The sequence below is a fragment of the Trachypithecus francoisi genome, unplaced genomic scaffold (genome assembly GCF_009764315.1).
Source record: "Trachypithecus francoisi isolate TF-2019V2 unplaced genomic scaffold, Tfra_2.0 Lachesis_group0, whole genome shotgun sequence".
Lineage (NCBI taxonomy): Eukaryota > Metazoa > Chordata > Mammalia > Primates > Cercopithecidae > Trachypithecus > Trachypithecus francoisi.
Window position 1 is genome coordinate 137,858,154 of NW_022681453.1, and position 19,503 is coordinate 137,877,656.

Genomic DNA, 19,503 nt, shown 5'->3' on the forward strand with positions numbered 1-19,503 from the left:
CTGCAGCGCACCCACACAATCTAGACAGCTTTGGCGCATGTGGAGGGAGCGATGGTCCCTTCATTATCTGGAAAGACACCCACAGTGGCAAATGCCAGATAACCATGAATAATACCCAGGATAGTAACCATTCTGTGGCCTGAGCTGGCTGAACGTCATGCCCCGAAGGAGCTACCAGGTGTGGGCGCTGCAGGACCCCCGCCTGGGGCCGCCCGCTCGGGCCCGTGTTGTCTCAGGCAGTAGGGACACTAGCGATGGCGGCTGGGGTAGGGAACCACAGAGACTGGCAACTTCCCAGGTTCCTAGAGAGGAGGGGCATGGAAAACGCACTTCCGGCGGAGGGTCCCACGCTTCTCTCGGTGTCGCTGCAGGTGGTATTTCCACGCTTTATCTGCGCCTGCGCCGCGAGGGGTTAGCGGTCCGAGCAGAAGAGGTTCGCGGTCCGGGTGACTGATTGGTTTCCCTGGGGCTTGTTCTGCCTGGTTTTCCAACCCCTTTGCTGTTTGGGGTGAGGGAGGGGGTAGCGGAACGGAGAGGAGCCCAAGTCGCACAGAGGGCATTTGCGGGGTGTGAGGCAGCATCAGTCTCACCCGTGCTTCTTTATTTTCTCTTCAGTTTCACTTCTCCGAACCCCGAGGCAGTGTGTGAACCTGGGACGCCAGCCATGCTCCAGACCGCTTGGCGCCAGGTGAGTGAGCATTCTCTCCCTCCCTCTCACCCTTTTGATGTCAAGAGAGAGCAGGTGTCACCTCTGCATTCAGATCTTGAGTTGTGTAGGCTAGTGGCTTCCATTGTGCATCTGTCTATGAGAGGGATGGAGAGGTAAGAATGCCCAATTTAAGACTAGAAAACTATTGAGTGTGGGGGGATTGGTTGGGATTTGGCAGTTGAAGCCAGCTTAAAACTAAAAATTCTGAAATGTGGAAATCTGCATTATTACATCCAGTAAAGACCCCTTTCACCCCAATCCGCAGGCTTGGAGAAGTATTTGCTTCTCCAGTATAGCAATTCTAGTAACTGTTTTGTAGATTCCATTGTATTTTCTACATAGGTCATCTATAAGTAAAGATAGTTTTACTCCTTTCTTTCCAGTCTGGATGCTTTTATTTTATTTTGTCTTGCCTCACTGTACTGGCTAGAAACATTATTTCAATATTGAACAGAAGTGGTGAGAGCAGATATCTTTGTCTTATTTATGCTTTTAAGGTGTGAAAGCATTCAGTCTTTCACACTGAAGACTGATGTTCACTGTAGGTTTCTTGCTTTTTTGTTTTGTTTTGTAAATGCCCTTTATCAGGCATTCTCTTCAATTCCTACTTTGATGAGAGTTTTTATAGGAATGGCTGTTGGATTTTGACAAATGCTTTTTCTGTGTCTATTTAGATGATCGTATGGTTTTTCTCTTAATTTATTTATTTATTTATTTTGAGACGGAGTCTCGCTCTACCGATAGACTGGAGTGCAGTGGCGCGATCTTGGCTCACTGCAACCTCCACCTCCGGGGTTCAAGCGATTCTCCTGCCTCAGCCTCCTGAGTAGCAGGGACTACAAGCACGCGCCACCACACCCAGCTGATTTTTGTATTTTTGGTAGAGACCAGGTTTCACCATGTTGGCCAGGATGGTCTCAATCGCTTGACCTCGTGATTCCCCCGTCTTGGCTTCCCAAAGTGCTGGGATTACAGGTGTGAGCCACCGTGCCCAGCCTCTCTTAGTTCGTTAATGTGGTGAATTACATTACATTATTTTTCTTTCAAATATTAAACCAACTCTGCGTTGGGATAAAACCGACTTCGTCATGATGTATTATTCTTTTATTAGTACTATATATTGAATTTAATTTGTTAAAATTTCTGTGTCTATGTTTATGAGGTATTGATTTGCAGTTTTCTTGTGACATCTTTGTTCCATAGAATGAGAAATACTCCCTCCTCTTTAATATTTTGGAATGATTTATGTAGAGTTGATTGCATTTCTTCTTTAAATATTTGGTAGAATTCATCAGTGAAGGTATATAGGCATGGAATTTTCTTTCTGATAAGATTTTTGAGTCCTTTGGTAGATATAGGGGCTACTCTGGTTATCCGTCTCTTTTTATTTCTTTATTTCTTTATTTTTATTTTTTGACACGTTTTTCTCTATGTTGCCCAGGCTGACCTCAAATTGGGCTCAAGTGATCCTCCCCACTCAGCCTCCCAGGTACCTGGGACTACAGGCATGCATCACTATGCGCAGCTTAAATGAGTTTTGGTAACTTGTGCCTTTCAAGGAACTTATCCATTTTATCTAAGTTGTAGAAATTATTCACATAAAGTTGTTCATAATATGTCCGTATCTTTTATTATCTGCAGTGATGTCACTTCTTTTATTACTAATATTAGTGATTTGTGTATTCTGTCTTTTTTTCTGGCACTCTGGCTAGAGGTTTATAAATTTTATTAATTTTTCTTTAAGAAAAATTAAGAACTAGCTTCTGGTTTCATTACTTTTCTGTTTTATGTCATTAGTTTTCACTTTGATCTTTAATGTATTTTTTACACTTATTTTGTGTTAAATTTGCTGTTTTTTTAGTTTTAAGGGGGAAGCTGAAGTCACAGATTTGAGATCTTTCTTCTTTTTTGTTTTGTAAAATAGGCATTTAGTGCTATAAATTTCCTCCCAAGTACTGCTTTGGCATTATCCTGCAAATTCTAGTACATGGTGTTTTCATTTTTATTCAGTTTAGAGTACTTTACATTCTCTTATGGAAGTGTGTTATTGACTTTCCAAATATTTGGGGATTTTCCAGGAGTCTTTCTGTTATATCAGATTTAATTGCATTACAGTCAGAAAACATACTTTGTATGACTTGAATCATTTTGATTTTATTGAGCTCTCTTTTATGGCACAGAATATGGACTGTCTACCTATCTACATTGTCTTATATGAATTTGGCCACTACAGCTTTTTTTTTTTTTTTTCTTTTGAGACAGTTTTACTCTGTCTCCCAGGCTGAGTGCAGTGGTGCAATCACAGCTCACTGCAGCCTCGACCTCCCAGGCTTAAGTGATCCTCCCAAGGAGCTGAGACTACAGGTACAGACCACTGTGCTTAGCTAACTTCTTTTTCCTAGAGACAAGGTTGCCCAGGTTAGTCTCAAACTCCTAGATGCAAGCCATCCTCCCACCTCCACCTCCCAAAGTGCTGGGATTACAGGCATGAGCCACCATGCCTGGCCTTACAGTTTTCTTTGACTAATGTTGTCATGGTACATGTTTTATTTTGGTATATCTATTATTTTGATATATCTATTATTTTGGTATATCTGTTATTGGTATGTCTATTATTTTGATTTTAATTTATGCCTGTCTTTATATTTAATGTACATTTATTGAAGGTGACAGATAGTAGGTTCTTATTTTTTTAAAAATCCAATATGACAATGTTTGCCTTTTGGGATGTTTAGATTATTTACATTTGATACCATTATTGATATGGCTAGAGTTGGGCCTATCATTTTTCTACTTGTTTTCTAATGGTCCCAACTGTTCTTCATTTCCCTTTATCCTCTTTTTCTATTTTCTTTTTTTTTTCTTTTGTTTGAGACAGAGTCACTCTGTCACCCAGGCTGGAGTGCAATGGTACGATCTCGGCTTATTGCAATTTCTGCTTCCTGGGTTCAAGCAATTCTTGTGCCCCAGCCTCCCACGTAGCTGGGATTATAGGCACACACCACCATGCCCGGCAAATTTTTTGTATTTTTAGTAGACATGGGGTTTCATCACGTGGGCCAGGCTGGTTTCGAATTCCTGGCCTCAAGTGATCTGCCCACCTCAGCTTCTCAAAGTGCTGGGATTACATGCATGAGCCACCGTGCCTGGCTCTTTTTTTTTTTTTTTTCCATTTTCCATAGGATTAATGGTGTGTAAATATCAGGCATTGTTCTTTTCAGTCTTTCCAAATGATCCTTTCTCTGGCCTTGGTTAGTTTTCCCACATCCATGTACTGATCTGTGTTTTGTTGAATACTCTGATAATTGAGATTGCATCTCTATGCAGCCCTCTCCTCGCTAGCATTCTGTCCTATAAACTCGAGCTGCCTTGGTCTCTTCAGACTCTGCAAGGTAATATGCCAGGTTCTGCCTCAGTTCCCTCTTCCTGTGTTGCAGCCTGGAAACTCCTCAGGGTAGTAGCTTAGGGAGTTACAGGGCTCACCTCTTTTTTTTTTCCTGTTTCTCAGGGACTGTTGTTGTTTTTTGCATGATATCTTGAAAATTATTTTTATATAATTTGTCCGGTTATTTTGTTTCAGGGAGGAGGCAAAATCCAGCCCCCATGATTCCACCTAGATAAGAACTGGAAGTTTTCCCTTAGCATTTTTTTTTAGAGACAGTCCCACTGTCACCCAGGCCAGAGTACAGTAGCACAATCACAGCTCACTGCAGCCTCGACCTTCCCTAGGCTCAGGTGATCCTCCCACCTCAGTCTCCCGAGTAGTTGGGAGCATCACCTTGCATGGCTAATTTTTGTGTATTTTGTAGAGACGGAGTTTCACCATGTTGCCCAGGCTGGTCTCAAACTTCTGAGCTGAAGCAGTCTTCCCGCCTTGGCCTCCCAAGGGGCTGGGATTACAGGCGTGAGCCACTGCACCTGGCCTGCATTTTAAAAAACATTACCCTTTTACTTTTGCTGTTTAGTCTGTTGCCATCTTGACTTTCCAGTCTTCATGTGTGTGTTGTTTTTCCTTCTCTGAAAGCCTGTAGGATGTCTCATTTTTCTGAGACTTCTTGTGTATTCTCATTTTTCTGAGACTTCTCAGTTATATGCCTATGTGTAGATATTTTTCATTCATTGTCCTAAATACTTTGTTGGTCCTTCCTTCTCTATGTTGCTTTTAAGGAGATAGAATATTTTACCAAGTTATAAACAACAGTGCACATTTACAAAATCCTTAGCTCATCCTTCGTTCTGTGGTTTGAATTGGGCCCCTTTTTGTGTGCTTCCCCTTCTGCCGGAAGTTGAGTTTCATCTTTGTCTACTTTTCTAGTCTAGTTGTCATTCATTCTTTCTCTGCCTTCTAAAATTCTGTTTATGCCTCTAACTGGCTTTGACTCCTCTCTCTCTCTCTCTCTTTTTTTTTTTTGAGACAGGGTCTCACTGTGTCACCCAGGCTGGCATACAGTGGTGCAAACACAGCTCACTGCAGCCTCGACCTCCCCAAGCTCAGGTGATCCTCCCATCTCAACCTCCCAGGTAGCTGGGACTACAGGCATGCACCACCACACCTGGCAAATTTTTGTATCTTTTGTAGAGACAGGGTTTCACCCTATTGGCCCCATGGCCAGGCTGGTCTCAAGCCATCTGTCTGCCTCGGCCTCCCAAAGTGCTAGGATTACAGGCATGAGCCACTGTGCCTGGCCTGCTTTGACTCTTCTCTTGGGCTACTATGTTACTATCACTTTAGTGGGGTTAGGGAGAGAGTGGAGATCAGTACAAAAGTATTATTCACTGTGTTTATACAGATGTCCCCTGTGCATGTGCACACAAAACCCACACTGGGGAAAGGAGCCCAGAGGAACAGATGGGCACACAGAGCAGGGCACAGTGGAGGCAAGCAGAGATCAGCAGATGAAAATAGAACTGTTTGCTGGGGATGACCACAAAGGGGTGCAGTGACCCTTGGACTCCCCTGTTGGTGTGGGCAAAGATGGCTGAGGGCTGGCCTCTGGTGGAGTGCTGGATAACTGTCCTTGGCAATACCACTAGACCCAGTAAGTCTCTGCCCCACTACTTAGCCTGGTCCTCTGCCCTCATGCAGGGTTTGAGCAGGAACCTGTTGTTTTAGGAACCAGTGACCTTTGAGGATGTGGCTGTGTACTTCACCCAGAATGAATGGGCCAGCCTGGACTCTGTGCAGAGGGCCCTGTACAGGGAGGTGATGCTGGAGAATTATGCAAATGTGGCTTCCCTGGGTAAGACATCTCTTCTTCTTGTTTTTGGCCTCTGCCCTTTGAGCATCCTGGCTTCTTTATTCCTTAGAATTTTTTAGGGTTTCTTTTTTTTCTTTTTTTCTTTTCTTTCTTTCTTTTTTTTTTTTTGAGACAACAGTCTCTGTTGCCCAGGCTGGAGTGCAGTGACGCGATCTCGGCTCACTGCAACCTCCACCTCCCAGGTTCAAGTGGTTCTCCTGCCTCAGCCTCCCAAGTAGCTGGGATTGCAGGTGGGTGCCACCACACCAGGCTAATTATTATATTTTTAGTAGAGATGGGGTTTCACCATGTTGGCCAGGCTGGTCTCGAACTCCTGGCCTCAAGCGATCCTCCTGCCTTAGCCTCCCAAAGTGCTGGGATTACATGCGTGAGCCACCACTTCTGGCCCTAGAACTTTGTGGGGTTTCTAATAACTCCCTGTTGCCCTGAAGGCTGAGCTGCCTGGAGTTTTCTGGGTGGAGAGAGCCCTGTGTTCCCAGGTTTTGAAATCAGCTGTCTCTCCAACCCTAGGAGGGACTGTACCCAAAACATGGGAGGGAAAGGAGCTCTTGGTAGCACAGCAAAGCCCCTTGTGTCTTCCAAGTTCTCTGAAGAAAACTTGAGATTCCCTTATGTGAGCGTGGGATTATTCTGGGACTCTGTGCCGCTTTGTGGGAAATTGCTGTCTTCCAGCAGCATAGATTAAGTTTCTCCCTGACTCACCTCGTCTCTCACTACCTGGCTCAGCAGATAAAGATAAAGGGGGGCTACAAGAGGACCCTGGTTCCTGATTCCCCTTACCTTTTCCTGTTTCTTTCTCCCTGGGCAGCATTTCCATTCACCACGCCTGTTCTGGTCTCCCAGCTGGAGCAAGGGGAACTGCCATGGGACCTCGATCCCTGGGAACCTATGGGCAGGGAGGCTCTCAGAGGTATCTGTCCAGGTGAGCATGAGAACCCACTAGATGTCTTTTTGGCTTGGCTTGCTTTCTTGTTTTCACATTTCATTGCGCAAGAAGTGTTCCTTCTCTTGGGAGACTGTTTTTGTTCCTGTGGAATGATTACATGTGATTCTCTTAGTTCGTGGTGGTAACCTACCTCAACTGGGGAAGGGCCAGTCTCTTTTAAGACAGGAATGACTGTGAGATTTCTTTGCGTATTCATCTTTGCCTCTTCTCCTCACAACCTGCCAAGGGAGACTGTCTGATTGGGCAGCACTTAAACCAGCTCATTTCTTCTCTGTCATATGAAACCATTTTATTTTTCTGCCAGTTTGTTTTTGCAAAGATGAGAATGTCAGCCACCTTTGGAGGAAAATAGGCTTCTGGCAACATTGCTGGCCATCTGCATATCACAGGCTACATTGTTTAAGCACTGACTTAAATAATAAAACGTTTATTTTTATAATAGAAATTTTCAAATATACGCAAACACCAGCATAATGCACTCCATGTATCCTTCATCCAGCCTCAATAGTCACCAATATCCTTTGATTCTTATTTCATCTTTCCCCCACAGATACTTAAAAAAATTTCTGGAGCAAAGTTTATTGTAAATTAAAGGTGATTAACTTCCTCATTTTGATGGTTATTGATATAAGAATTAACAATAGGCTGGGCATGATGGCTCATATCTGTAATCTCAGCACTTTGGGAGGTCAAGGCAGGTGAATCACTTGAGGCCAGGAGTTCAAGACCTACTTGACCAACATGGCGAAACCCCGTCTCTAATTTAAAAAAAAAAAAAATGTATACACATATATATATATATATATATTTGTGTGTATGTGTGTGTGTGTATATATATATATAATATATATATATATATATATATATATATAGCCAGGCCTGGTGGCTTATGCCTGTAATCCCAGCACTTTGGGAGGCTGAGGTGGGTGGATCACCTGAGGTTAGGAGTTCAAGACCAGCCTGGCCAACATGGTGAAACTTCATCTCTACTAAAAATACAAAATGTTAGCATGGATGTGGTAGCACGTGCCTGTAATCCTAGCGACTTAGGAGGCTGAGGCGGGAGAATCGGTTGAACCTAGGGGTGGAGGTTGCAGTGAGCTGAGATCGCACCACTGCACTCCAGCCTGTGGGCAGCAAGCCAACCAGGTGCCAAGGCAAGAGACAGAGGGCACAAGCTGTTCCAGTATAATAAAGAAAATATATAATAAAGAAAAGTGTAAGAATAGTTATACTAGAAATAGATTATATATATGATTGTATATTAATATTATTAATCGTTAGTTTGTAGCATTACTCTTTATTCCGATATTATAATAATCTTTGTTCTATGATTATAACCTAGGAAAAACCAGGCCATACAGAGATAGGAGCTGAAGGGACACGGTGAGAAGTGACCAGAAGACAAGAGTGTGAGCCCTCTGTCATGCCCAGACAGGGCAACTAGAGGGCTTCTTGGTCTAGCGGTAGCACCAGTGCCTGGGAAGGCACCCGTTACTTAGCAGACTGGGAAAGGGAGTGTCCCTTTCCCTGGGGGAGTTAGAGAAGACTCTGCTCCATCACCTCTTGTGGAAGGCCTGACATCAATCAGGCCCGCCTGCAGCCATCCGGAGGCCTAATCGTCTCCCTGTGATGCTGTGCTTCAGTGGTCACGCTCCTGGTCCACTGTCATGTTCCGCCCTGTACACCTGGCTCCGCCTTCTAGATAGCAGTAGCAGAATTAGTGACAGTACTAAAGCCTTTGAAATGCACAGAAGAAATAATGACATAAGCTGTCCCCTCTCTCTCTCCGCCTTGACTACCAAATAGGGAAGGGCCCCCTGTCCGGTGGACACATGACTCGCGTGACCTTACCTATCATCGGAGATGACTCTCACTCCATACCCTGCCCCTTTGCCTCGTACACAATAAATAGCATGGCCAGGCATTTAGGGCCGGTCTCCGCATCTTAGTGGTAGTGGTCTCCTGGGCCCAGCTGTCTTTTCTTCTTTTTCTTTGTCTTGTGCCTTTATTTCTACAATCTCTTCTCTCCACACATGAGGAGAAAAACCCACAGGCCCAGTAGGGCTGGACCCTACACCAGCCTGAGTGACAGAGCGAGACTCTGTCTCAAAAAAAAAAAAAAAAAAAAAACCATCAAAAATTAGCTGGGTGTGGTGGTGTGCACCTGTAGTACCAGCTACTGGGGAGGCTGAGGCATGAGAATCGCTTGAACCCAGGAGGTAGAGGTTGCAGTGAGCCAAGATTGCGCCACCGCACTCCAACCTGCGTGACACAGCGAGACCCTATTTCAAAAGTAAATAAATAAATAAAACATAGTATATTTTTTATTCTTTCTTATTCTGCTTTACCCCTCCTCTGCCTGTGAAAATTTTCTGTGCTCTTCTGCAGAGAATGCCCATTACTGATCCACTCCCAAGTCTTGAGTTTAAGTTGTACCTTTCTGGATGTGACCTCAGGACCCTACGTCATCTAAGTAAAAATATTTTCTGAACAATTTTTTGTGAATGCATGCAGGCTGAAGATTTTATTTAATCCGCAAAAGGCTTTGATAGTGGAGGGAATATTTCTCTTTGGTTTTCCCTTATTATCATGTGAGTTTAGTGGTTCACTTTTCAAACTGTTGTATTAAACAAATGCACAAACTATGAGACCTTTTAGGAAAAACAGCAAGTATCGTTACCAGGCCCTCTTTGGGACTTACATTCACTCTTGGACGAGTTCTTCACATTTCCACTGCTCTTTGGTTTTAAAGGCAAGCCTCCAAACCTTCCTTTCTCCTTCAGGATGCTGTGGTGGTTGCCATGCATAGCGTCCTCAACCACTGCATGGGAGCCTGCTGCTTTACTAGAGCCAGCTTGATGGCAGAGATCAGCTCTCTTTTCAAGATTATGACATGGATGATGTCTTCTAACAAGCATCTCTTAAGGAATCTCAGCCTGTGGGACCTGTTGTAGTGCTTGAGCTGCCTAACCTGCCCCTTCTCTAATCTCGGGAGTCTTCCTCTCACTTATGGATTTCTATTTGTTACTTTTCTATGTTTGTGTCTTTATCCACCTCATTCACTTTTCTTAGTCTTTCTGCCCTAATTAACAGTCTTTGCAGTTTTCTGGTTTGCACACTGTTTATGGGAATGTCTCTTGGCCTTGCTTGCCTCCCCTCTCAGAGTTTTCATGTCCCTGTGGGGCTCTGTTGTGTGGTGATCTTAGGCAGCCATCTTGTGAGCATATTAGAAAATATCCATATACTCAGGGCAAATTAGAACCACTTAATTCTGTTTCTTCTTCAGCACAGATGTGTGTGTGTGTGTGTGTGTGTGTGTGTGTGTGTGATCAGGGATTGACACTTGTATTTTCTTTTTGTGATAGGGGATGAGGCCAGAACTGAGAAGGAAAGATTAACTCCAAAGGAGCATGTGTCCAAAGAAACAGTGTCCTTCAGACTGATGGTGGGGGTGCTGCCAGGGAATGTTTCCCAGCACCTTGACTTTGGGAGCAGCCTAGAGCAGCCCCAAGGTCATTGGATAATTAAGAAAAAATCAAAGAGGAGACATTTCACAGATACCTCAGCCAGGTACCATGAGGCCTATGCGGTCAAGAATGGAGAGAAGTTTGAGAAATTAGGAAAAAATATTAGTGTCAGCACACAGCTCACTACAAATCAGACAATTCCTAGTGGTCAGATATCTTATGAATGTGGACAATGTGGCAGATATTTCATTCAAATGGCAGACTTCCACCAACATCAGAAATGTCACACTGGTGAAAAGTCTTTTGAATGCAAAGAATGTGGAAAAGACTTCAGATATAACTCATTACTTATCCGGCATCAGATAATTCACACTGGAAAGAAACCATTTAAATGTAAAGAATGTGGAAAAGGTTTAAGTTCAGACACAGCCTTGATTCAGCATCAGAGAATCCACACTGGAGAAAAGCCCTATGAATGTAAGGAGTGTGGCAAGGCCTTCAGTAGCAGCTCTGTCTTCCTCCAGCACCAGAGGTTCCACACTGGGGAGAAGCTCTATGAATGTAATGAATGTTGGAAAACTTTCAGTTGTAGCTCAAGTTTCACTGTCCATCAGCGAATGCACACTGGGGAGAAACCTTACGAATGTAAAGAGTGTGGAAAACGACTAAGCTCCAACACAGCCTTGACTCAGCATCAGCGAATTCACACTGGGGAGAAGCCCTTTGAATGTAAGGAGTGTGGGAAGGCATTCAATCAGAAAATAACCCTGATTCAGCACCAGCGAGTTCACACTGGCGAGAAACCTTATGAGTGTAAAGTGTGTGGTAAAACCTTCAGCTGGTGTGGAAGATTCATTCTGCATCAGAAACTACACACTCAGAAGACACCTGTCCAAGCATAGGGCTATCCATAGTTAGGCCCATGGTGCCTCTCATTTTTTCTCTTTATTTTCATGCTCTTTTTCAGTGTCCTTGCTGTCCTTCCTGGGTAGACACTTGGCTTTCATCATGAAATCTTCCTTAAGTTTTTGGAACCCCTGTTTCCCCAACATGAAGTCTCTTTATGGTTAGAGAAGACCAAAAAAAAAAGAAAAACAAAAGCCAAACTTAAAAACATGAAAGGAAATGTAAGTTTCCAGATTTAAAGGACATGCTGTGTGCCCAGCAGGATGGATTCAAGGGAAACCTACATTAAGGAAAATTGCTGTGAATTATGAAAACACCAAGTTTGAATAAGGGGATCATGGAGAAAAAAATGAGACCCTAAAAGTTTCTAGAGAGAGAAAACAAAAGATCAGAAATTAAAGTGAGGCCGGGCATGGTGGCTCATGCCTGTAATCCCAGCACTGTGGGAGGCCGAGGCAGGCGGATCGCGAGGTCAGGAGTTCGAGACCAGCCTGACCAATATGGTGAAACCCTGTCTATCCTGAAAAAAAAAAAAATACAAAAATTTGCCAGGCGTGGTGGTGCATGCCTGTAATCCCAGCTACTCAGGAGGCTGAGGCAGGAGAATCACTTGAACCTCTGAGGCAGAGGTGGCAGTGAGCCAAGATCACACCACTGCACTCCACCCTGGGCGACAGAGTAACACTTTCTCTCAAAAAAATAAAAAATGAAAATGGCATTAGATTTTTCAGCAGCAACCTTCAAAGTCAGATGACAATGTGTATGCCTTCAGACTTCTCATGGAAAATGTTTTCCCCTGCAATTCTATACTCCAAAGTATAAGTATAAGGCCCTTATACTTATAAAGTACAAGGCAATTCAGGCCCTTTAAATCTGCAACCTTTATTTCCCATGCATCCTTTCTTATATTTGCAACACTACACAAGAAGTAAACCAGTAAATAAAAAGACAGATACATGGATACCCTATTACAGTCCGTATGTCAGAAGTCTCCTAAATTCAAAAACGGGCCCTGTCCATGTGGAGCCACATGCATCTCGGAAGACATTCCTAGTAGGGTGCAAACTTCAGAGACCTATCCCACCCTACTTACTCTTCAGTTTGTCTTCACTAGACAGTTGTAGTCTGTGCCTTTGCAAAAGTCAGGATGTATATACTCTTTGAGTCAGGTGCAAGGCACCATTTGTCTTAAATTTATTCTTCTCATTGCTGTATCAAGTGATCTCAAAGCTGGAAGCATTTTCTTGCAACTCCATCTAGTTATTTTTTATGATCATGGAAGAACCTACCATTATTGCTGTTATCTGTGGAAATGAGGGAAGATGTAAATGTGTTAGGTTTTAGCATCCCCTCTGGCAGCCAGCTTGATTTTGCCTATTGCAGGAAGCAGAGAGTAGTGATTAATAATACAGAGCCAGGCAGATTTTGCTTTGAGCCCAGGTGTTTGTCCTTGGTTAAGTTACAAAAACTGCACTAGTTTCCTTATCTGTAAACTGAGGATGACAGTTAATCTACCTCATAGGTTTGTGTTGGGGATTAAATGCATTAATACATGTAGAAGTGTTTCAAACAGTGACTGCATATAATAAAAGTATTACCTATTATTGGCCGGGCGCAGTGGCTCAGGCCTGTAATCTCAGCACTTTGGGAGGCTGAGGTGGGCAGATCACGAGGTCAGGAGATTAAGACCATCCTGGCTAACATGCTGAAACCCTGTCTCTACTAAAAATACAAAAAATTAGCTGGGCATGGTGGCATGCACATGTAGTCCCAGCTACTTGGGAGGCTGAGGCAGGAGACCAGGAAGGCAGAGGTTGCAATGAGCTGAGATCATGCCACTGCACTCCAGCCTAGGCGACAGAGTGAGACCCCGCCTCCAAAAAACAAAATTACCTATTATTATAATCCTATTGATAAGTTTTGACTTATCAATATACCAGTGAAACAATTATCACAGTTCAAGATAATAATCAGCCACCACCCCAAAACTTTGCTTGTACCCCTCCCTAATCCCTTCCTCTTGGCCCTTCACAGGCAACCACTGGCTTGCTTTCTGTCACTTGGATTAATTTTCGTTTATTTTTTGGTCTGGTGTCTTTCAGCATAATTACTTTGAGATTCACCCATGTTGTTGCATATATATCAATAGTTCATTCCTTTTTATTGCTGAGTAGTATTCCACTGTATGGATATGCCATAATTTGTTTATTCATTGACCTGTTGATGGCCATTTGGGTTGTTTCTAGTTTTTGGCTATTACAAATAAAGCTGCTATGAACATTTGTGTCCACATCTTTGTAAGAATATATGCTTTCATTTTTCTTGATACCAGGAGAGGAATAGCTAGGTCATTAGGTAGTTTGTTTATATTAAATGTTTTACATTTTTATTACATTTTTATTTTTTAGAGGTTGGGAGGGGGTGGTTCTTGCTTTGTTGTTCAGGCTGGACTCAAACCCCTGGGCTCAGCGTATCCTCCTTCCTCAGTCCTCCTGTCCTACTCTTAGTAGCTGGGACTACAGGTGTGCACCACCATACCCTATTTAACTTTTTGAGAATCTTCAAAACTGTTTTACGAAAGAGGTTGTGCCATTGTACATTTCCACTTGTATTGTATGACAGTTGTACTTCCAATACATCTATGCCTACACTTGATGTCAGGTTTTTAAATTTTAGCTATTCTAATTGTTTAATGCTATCCCATTGTGGTTTTAATTTGCATTTCTCTAATGACTATTGTGCTTATTTGTGTTCCATATATCTTATTTGATGAAGTGTCTGCTCATATCTTTTGCCCATGTTTTTATTGGGTTTTGTTTGATCAATCTTTGAGAGGTCATTATTGTGGATACAAGTCTTTTTCAGATATGTGATTTTTAAATATTTTCTTCTAGCCTGTGGTTTGTCTTTTCATTCTCATAACAGTGTTTTTTTTTTTGTTTGTTTTTTTGTTTTTTTCTTTTTTGAGATGGGGTTTCACTCTGTTGCCCAGGCTGGAGTGCAGTGGCACCATCTTGGCTTACTGCAACCTCTGCCTCCCAGGTTCAAGTGATCCTCACACCTCAGCCTCCCAAGTAGCTGGGATTACAGGTGCACATGATGACAGTGTCTTTTAAAGAGCAGAAGACATTAGTATGCATGAAATCCGATTTATCAGTTTATTTATTTTATTTATTTTTAAATAGAGATGGGGTCTCAGTATATTGCACAGGCTGGTCTTGAACTTCTGGGCCCAAGTGAGCCTCTTGCCTTGACCTCCCAAAGTGCTGGAATTACAGGCGTGAGCCACTGTGCCTAGCCTGTTTTTTTTTTTAATGGATCATGGTTTCAGTGTCAAATCTAAGACATCTTTGCTTTACCCACATCTGCAAAGATATTTTTCCTGTTTTCCTTTTAGAAGTTCTATAGTTTTTTTTTTTTTGTTTTTTTTGTTTGTTTGTTTTACAGAGTCTCACTCTGTTGCCCAGGCTTGAGTGCAGTGGCAGAGTGGCAGGATCTCAATCTGCAACTTCGGAGGTTGCTCACTGCAACTTCCACCTCCTAAGTTCAAGCAATTATCCTGCCTTAGCCTCCTGAGTAGCTGGGATTACAGGCCTGTGCCACCATGCCCAGCTAATTTTTGTATTTTTAGTAGAGATGGGGTTTTGCCATGTTGGCCAGGCTGGTCTCGAAATCCTGACCTTAAGTGATCTGCCCGCCTCGGTCTCCCAAAGTGCTGGGATTACAGGTGTGAGCCACCGTGCCTGGCCAGAAGTTTTATAGTTTTAGGTTTTACATTTAATTATATCATCTATTGAGTTAATTTTTGTCTGAGGCATGGATCTAAGTTTTTTTTTTTTTTTTTTTTTTACTTCATATAAGTATCCTATTGTAGCACCATTTTTTTTTTTTAAGAGATGGGTCTTACTATGTTGCACAAGCTGAAGTGCAGTGTTACTCACAGGCATGATTATAGTGTACTGTACCCTTGAATTCGTGGTCTCAAGTGATCCTCCTGCCTCAGTCTCCTGAGAAGCTGGGACTACAAGTCTGTGCCACTGTTGCCTGGTCTGTAACACCATTTTTTGAAAAAAGTTCCCCCACTGAATTGCCTTTGTACCATTGTGAATCAGAAGTCCATATATGTGTGGGTCTATTTCTAGATTCTGTTCCATTGATCTGTTTGTCTGTCTTGATGCCATTAAGGCACTGCCTTTATTATTGTAGTTATCTAATAAGTGTTGAAATCTAATAAGCATTGAAGTCATATAGTGTTAGTTCTCTAACTTTGTTCTTTGTCAGGGTGTTTTGGCCATTAGAAGTCTTTTGCACTTGCATATGAATTTTAGAATCAGTTTTTCAGTTTCTATAAAACACCTCCTGGGAGTTTGATTGGGATTGCATTGAATATAATGATCAATTTATGGAGAATTGACAACTATATAGAGTCTTTTGACCCATGGACATGGTAGATCTCCCCATTTAGATATTAATTTCCTTCAGCAATGTTTTATAATTTTTACTGTGCAGATCTTTCACACTTTTCCCCAGATGCATCTAAAAATTTTATCTTTTTCATACATAGGTACTGAATAACTTATGATACTTGTAATAATAAACAGTGAATTTCCAGTTTTTGCTGACATATAGGAATATAATTGTTTTTTATATATTAACCACATATCCTGCAACCTTGCACAACTCACTTATTAGTTCTAGTAACATTTTATAGATTCCATAGAATTTTCTAACATTGAGAATCATGTTTGCAAATAACAGTTTTACTTCTTCCTAATTCTGGATGCTTTTTTGTTTTTTGCCTTATTGTAGTGGCTAGTGGGTGAGGATAGTGTGTTTTTAGGGAGAGCTAATCTCTCTGGCATTGATCAGGAGAGAGATATTCAGCTCCAGAGACTTTAATTTTGCTGTTACGTGAACTGACTCACAGTTGCAAAGTCTAAAGTTTCCTGTATCTTTTGGTTCACTTTGCTCTTTAGCTTCCTCTAAGCAGCACTGCCTATAGATGGTTTCTGTTGAAGCTGTTCTGGAAAAGAATGGGCCTCTTGTAGCATGGTCCCAATTTTCTCTTCAGACTGCTCATGATTCCTGTCATGGTTCCAACCTGGGGATTTTAGGCACTTTGTCTTGCCTACCAAAACTTTCATCTCTTCTCCCTGCACCATAATACCAAATGGAGGAGTTACATGTCCAATCTTGTTCCTTCTAGTTAGTTCAAGTTAGAACTAATTGGAATAACTGATACTCTTTAGAGTTTGTGGTGTATAAATGTGTACATGTACGTACACCCATATATGTGTGTCCATTTCTTTAGATTCATGGTAGATACTCTTTGATAGGTTTAGAGAAGGGGCAGTATGCAAATATATGTTCTAATGCTATTATTCTTGGAAATGTAATTCATCTATTTGAAACAACTGCTCTTCATAAATGTTACAATAAAAGTACTATAAAAAGGACCGTTTCTGTGGTAGGTAAAAAATGTGTTTAGCCAGCTCCCTAAATGGTCCCCAGTGATTCTCATTCTGGCATTCACACCCTTGTGTATCTCATCCAACACTGAATCATGACTGGCCTGTGATGATAGTATACTGAGGAAATGACAGCAGGTGACTTCCAAAGCTAGGACTTAAATCATATTGCCACTTCTGCCTTGACCTCTTGGGCTGCTCACTTGAGGTGGAAGTGGAAGTCTGCTGCTGTGTTGTGAGGATACTCAGCCATGTACAGATACCTGGTGTGGGAAGGGAGGTTTTTTTTTTCTTTTCTTTTTTTTTTTTTTTTTGAGACAGAGTCTCGCTCTGTCCCCTGGGCTGGAGTGCAGTGGCGGGATCTTGGCTCATTGCAACCTCTGCCTCCCAGGTTCAAGCGATTCTCCTGCCTCAGCCTCCCAAGTAGCAGGGATTACAGGTGTGTGCCACCACGCCCGTTGTATTTTTAGTAGAGACGGGGTTTCACCATGTTGGCCAGGGTGGCCTCAAACTCCTGACCTCAGGTGATCTGCCTGCCTTGGCGTCCCAAAGTGCTGGGATTACAGGTCTGAGCCACTGTACCCGGCACAAGAAGGGACGTTTCACACTAATAGCCGGCACTTATGTGCCAACCATGTGAGTGAGTTACCTTTGAGGCAAATCCCCAGCCTCAGTCCAACTTTCAAGTGACTGCAGTCCCAGGTGACACCTGACTAGACCCTCATGAGAGATCCCAAGCCAGTACCATCCAGCCAAGCCACTCCCAAATTCCTTATCCACAGAACCCATTTTTTTTTTCTTTTTCTCTTTTTAGGACTGACTGACCTATGTTCACTGATTCATAGAAACTTCAACAGATAGTGTGTTTTGTTTTCAGCCATAAGGCTTTAGGGTGATTTGTTATGCAGCAGTAGATACCTAGTATACTCTCCATAATAGGACTTCATAAGTCAGTCTAATTTTTAAGAAAGGAATAACAAATCCAAGAAGTGGGACCCCTGTAATAAAGCAATATATCTACATACCCAGGATCATTTTTTATCTTTTAGTGGTGGGAGACCAATTCCCCTTTATAGCATGGAAATGCCTGGTGAGGAGGAGCCTGGTATCTGGAACTGTGTTCAGGAGAAGTATCAGTGTGATCAAGGTAAAAGAAAGTCTGTCCATCTTGGCACCACTTTGATACTGGAGAAAGGCTCCTGTCCAGAAGGAAGGGCACGGTAGAGAGGTACTTGCCAATGAGCTGGGGAGGGCTGCCACTGACTGGCTGGCTTCAGGAAGTGCTTATCACTGACTGGCTCATGTTCAGAAGCTTGGAGTGACGCTGTTGTGTATTGGTTGATTTTCAGAGTTACGTGTACTGATCTAAAATTATGTAAATTAATGGCAAGTACTTGTTAGTGACTTGGGACTTTGGTCAAAAAACAGTCTTTTCCTTCCCTGAATATGAAAAATAAGGTCTTTTAATTAGCAGCCTCCCGTCTTCACTGTTTTTTCTTCGTGCAGTCCAACTTACAGAACAGACCCTAAAGGACTGTCCAGATCATTATTTGTGGAAGTGTGATATATATATATTTCAGCTGGTGTTAACATTTAAGTGCCAGTTACTGAGCAGAAAAATAGCTCTAACTACGAGTTTTTGTAATTTATTGGAAAAAGCTAAATGTAAGACATTTAGGGTGTCCTGCCAAAGTCAACACTGGACAAGATCATTTAATATAGGACATGTCCTGTATATACAGGATGCCTGGCAACCGTAGCCAGAGTGTTTTGGTTGTTAAATGAATCTGTCCTAAAAGGTTCCATGCACATCTAGGTCCTTGGAAGGCAGAGGGCTAAAAGGGCGAGTGGAAACCATGGTTTCCCTGAGGACTGCCCAGCTGAGGACCTACGCAAGATCCTAGGCTTGGGCCTCTTAGAGATGACAAAGCAGGCGCCATTCTCCCCTCACCTGCACGGCCCAGGCTTCAGGTGAGCCACGGGGTGAAGGCGGCCAACAGCTGAGGCGCTGCCAGTGAACTGGGGCCCCACTTGTGCCTAGAGGGTGAGGTATGGATAGAGCCAGGCTGCATCAGTCGGTGACACTCCCAAGGCAATGCCGACGGCTGCCGGAGAAACCAGGGCTGAGAGCGCTACACTGCCGTTCCGCGGCCGGCCTCTCAGCCCAGCGGGTCGCCGCGACCTCTCCTCTTCCGCAGGGCGGGGCCAGCCGTGAGAGGCGGGGCGGGTCTGGCCGCGGGGCGACCGAGATGGCGGCCTCCGGGGGCCTAGAGGGGCCCTGGGCGCGCACTTGCTTTTCCGGCTCGGCCTTTAGTTAGTGACCAGCCGCTTGGTGTACAGCAGAGCGTGGGTTTCAGCGAGTTCTACGTGCAAGGTCCGCCCGGTGCCGGCTTCCTTGCTGCCCCTGGCGGCTCGTCACCTCCCACTTCCCCTGAACTTGGTCCCAATGGCGGCCCGCCCCTCCTTCACCCGGACCGTGGGCATCTGGGCCTCGCCGAAGCCGCCAAGGTGGTTACTCTGGCTTCTACAGCCCGGGTCCAGCCCTTTGCCACCGAGGCCTGATACTCTTTTCTGCCCTAAAGAACTTGCCCTGACAGCCTCTCGCTCCCGGTACTGACGTTTCTGATGTCTGGGGTCGCCTGCTTTCTTGGGTGGAGTGTTAAGATCCCGGTTGGGTGGGGTCTCCGGTCAGCATCACCCACTGGGACGCTGAGTATTTTACCGTTAATTCGCATTTAGCCACCCC

The 19,503-nt window shown here is 43.5% G+C and overlaps 2 protein-coding genes across 20 annotated transcripts in view; both read left to right on the plus strand.

Moving 5' to 3' along the window:
- Positions 1-349: 349 nt before the first annotated feature.
- ZNF620 (zinc finger protein 620) lies at positions 350-11,484 on the plus strand. Of its 7 annotated transcripts, none has more exons than XM_033212144.1 (5): positions 356-446; positions 616-688; positions 5,823-5,949; positions 6,776-6,889; positions 10,282-11,484. In XM_033212144.1, the coding sequence occupies exons 2-5, from the start codon at positions 665-667 to the stop codon at positions 11,283-11,285; spliced, it is 1,269 nt and encodes a 422-aa protein (XP_033068035.1). In that variant the 5' UTR covers positions 356-446; positions 616-664; the 3' UTR covers positions 11,286-11,484. The 7 variants fall into 7 exon arrangements, with proteins under 7 accessions (XP_033068038.1, XP_033068035.1, XP_033068034.1 ...); XM_033212143.1 differs by having other exon boundaries at positions 375-433; positions 10,282-11,472; XM_033212145.1 differs by having other exon boundaries at positions 417-508; positions 10,282-11,478.
- The window catches only part of ZNF621 (zinc finger protein 621), a 32,798-nt gene continuing 13,708 nt past the window's right edge, over positions 414-19,503 (plus strand). For 2 of the 13 annotated variants that reach the window (XM_033212136.1, XM_033212137.1), the window contains exon 1: positions 18,854-19,367. The gene's annotated coding sequence lies outside the window, so the exon portion shown is untranslated. Of the gene's footprint in view, positions 434-615; positions 689-6,775; positions 6,890-17,806; positions 17,905-18,535; positions 18,729-18,852; positions 19,368-19,503 lie in introns of those variants that run through there. The other 11 variants (XM_033212135.1, XM_033212133.1, XM_033212134.1 and 8 more) reach the window with 11 other exon arrangements.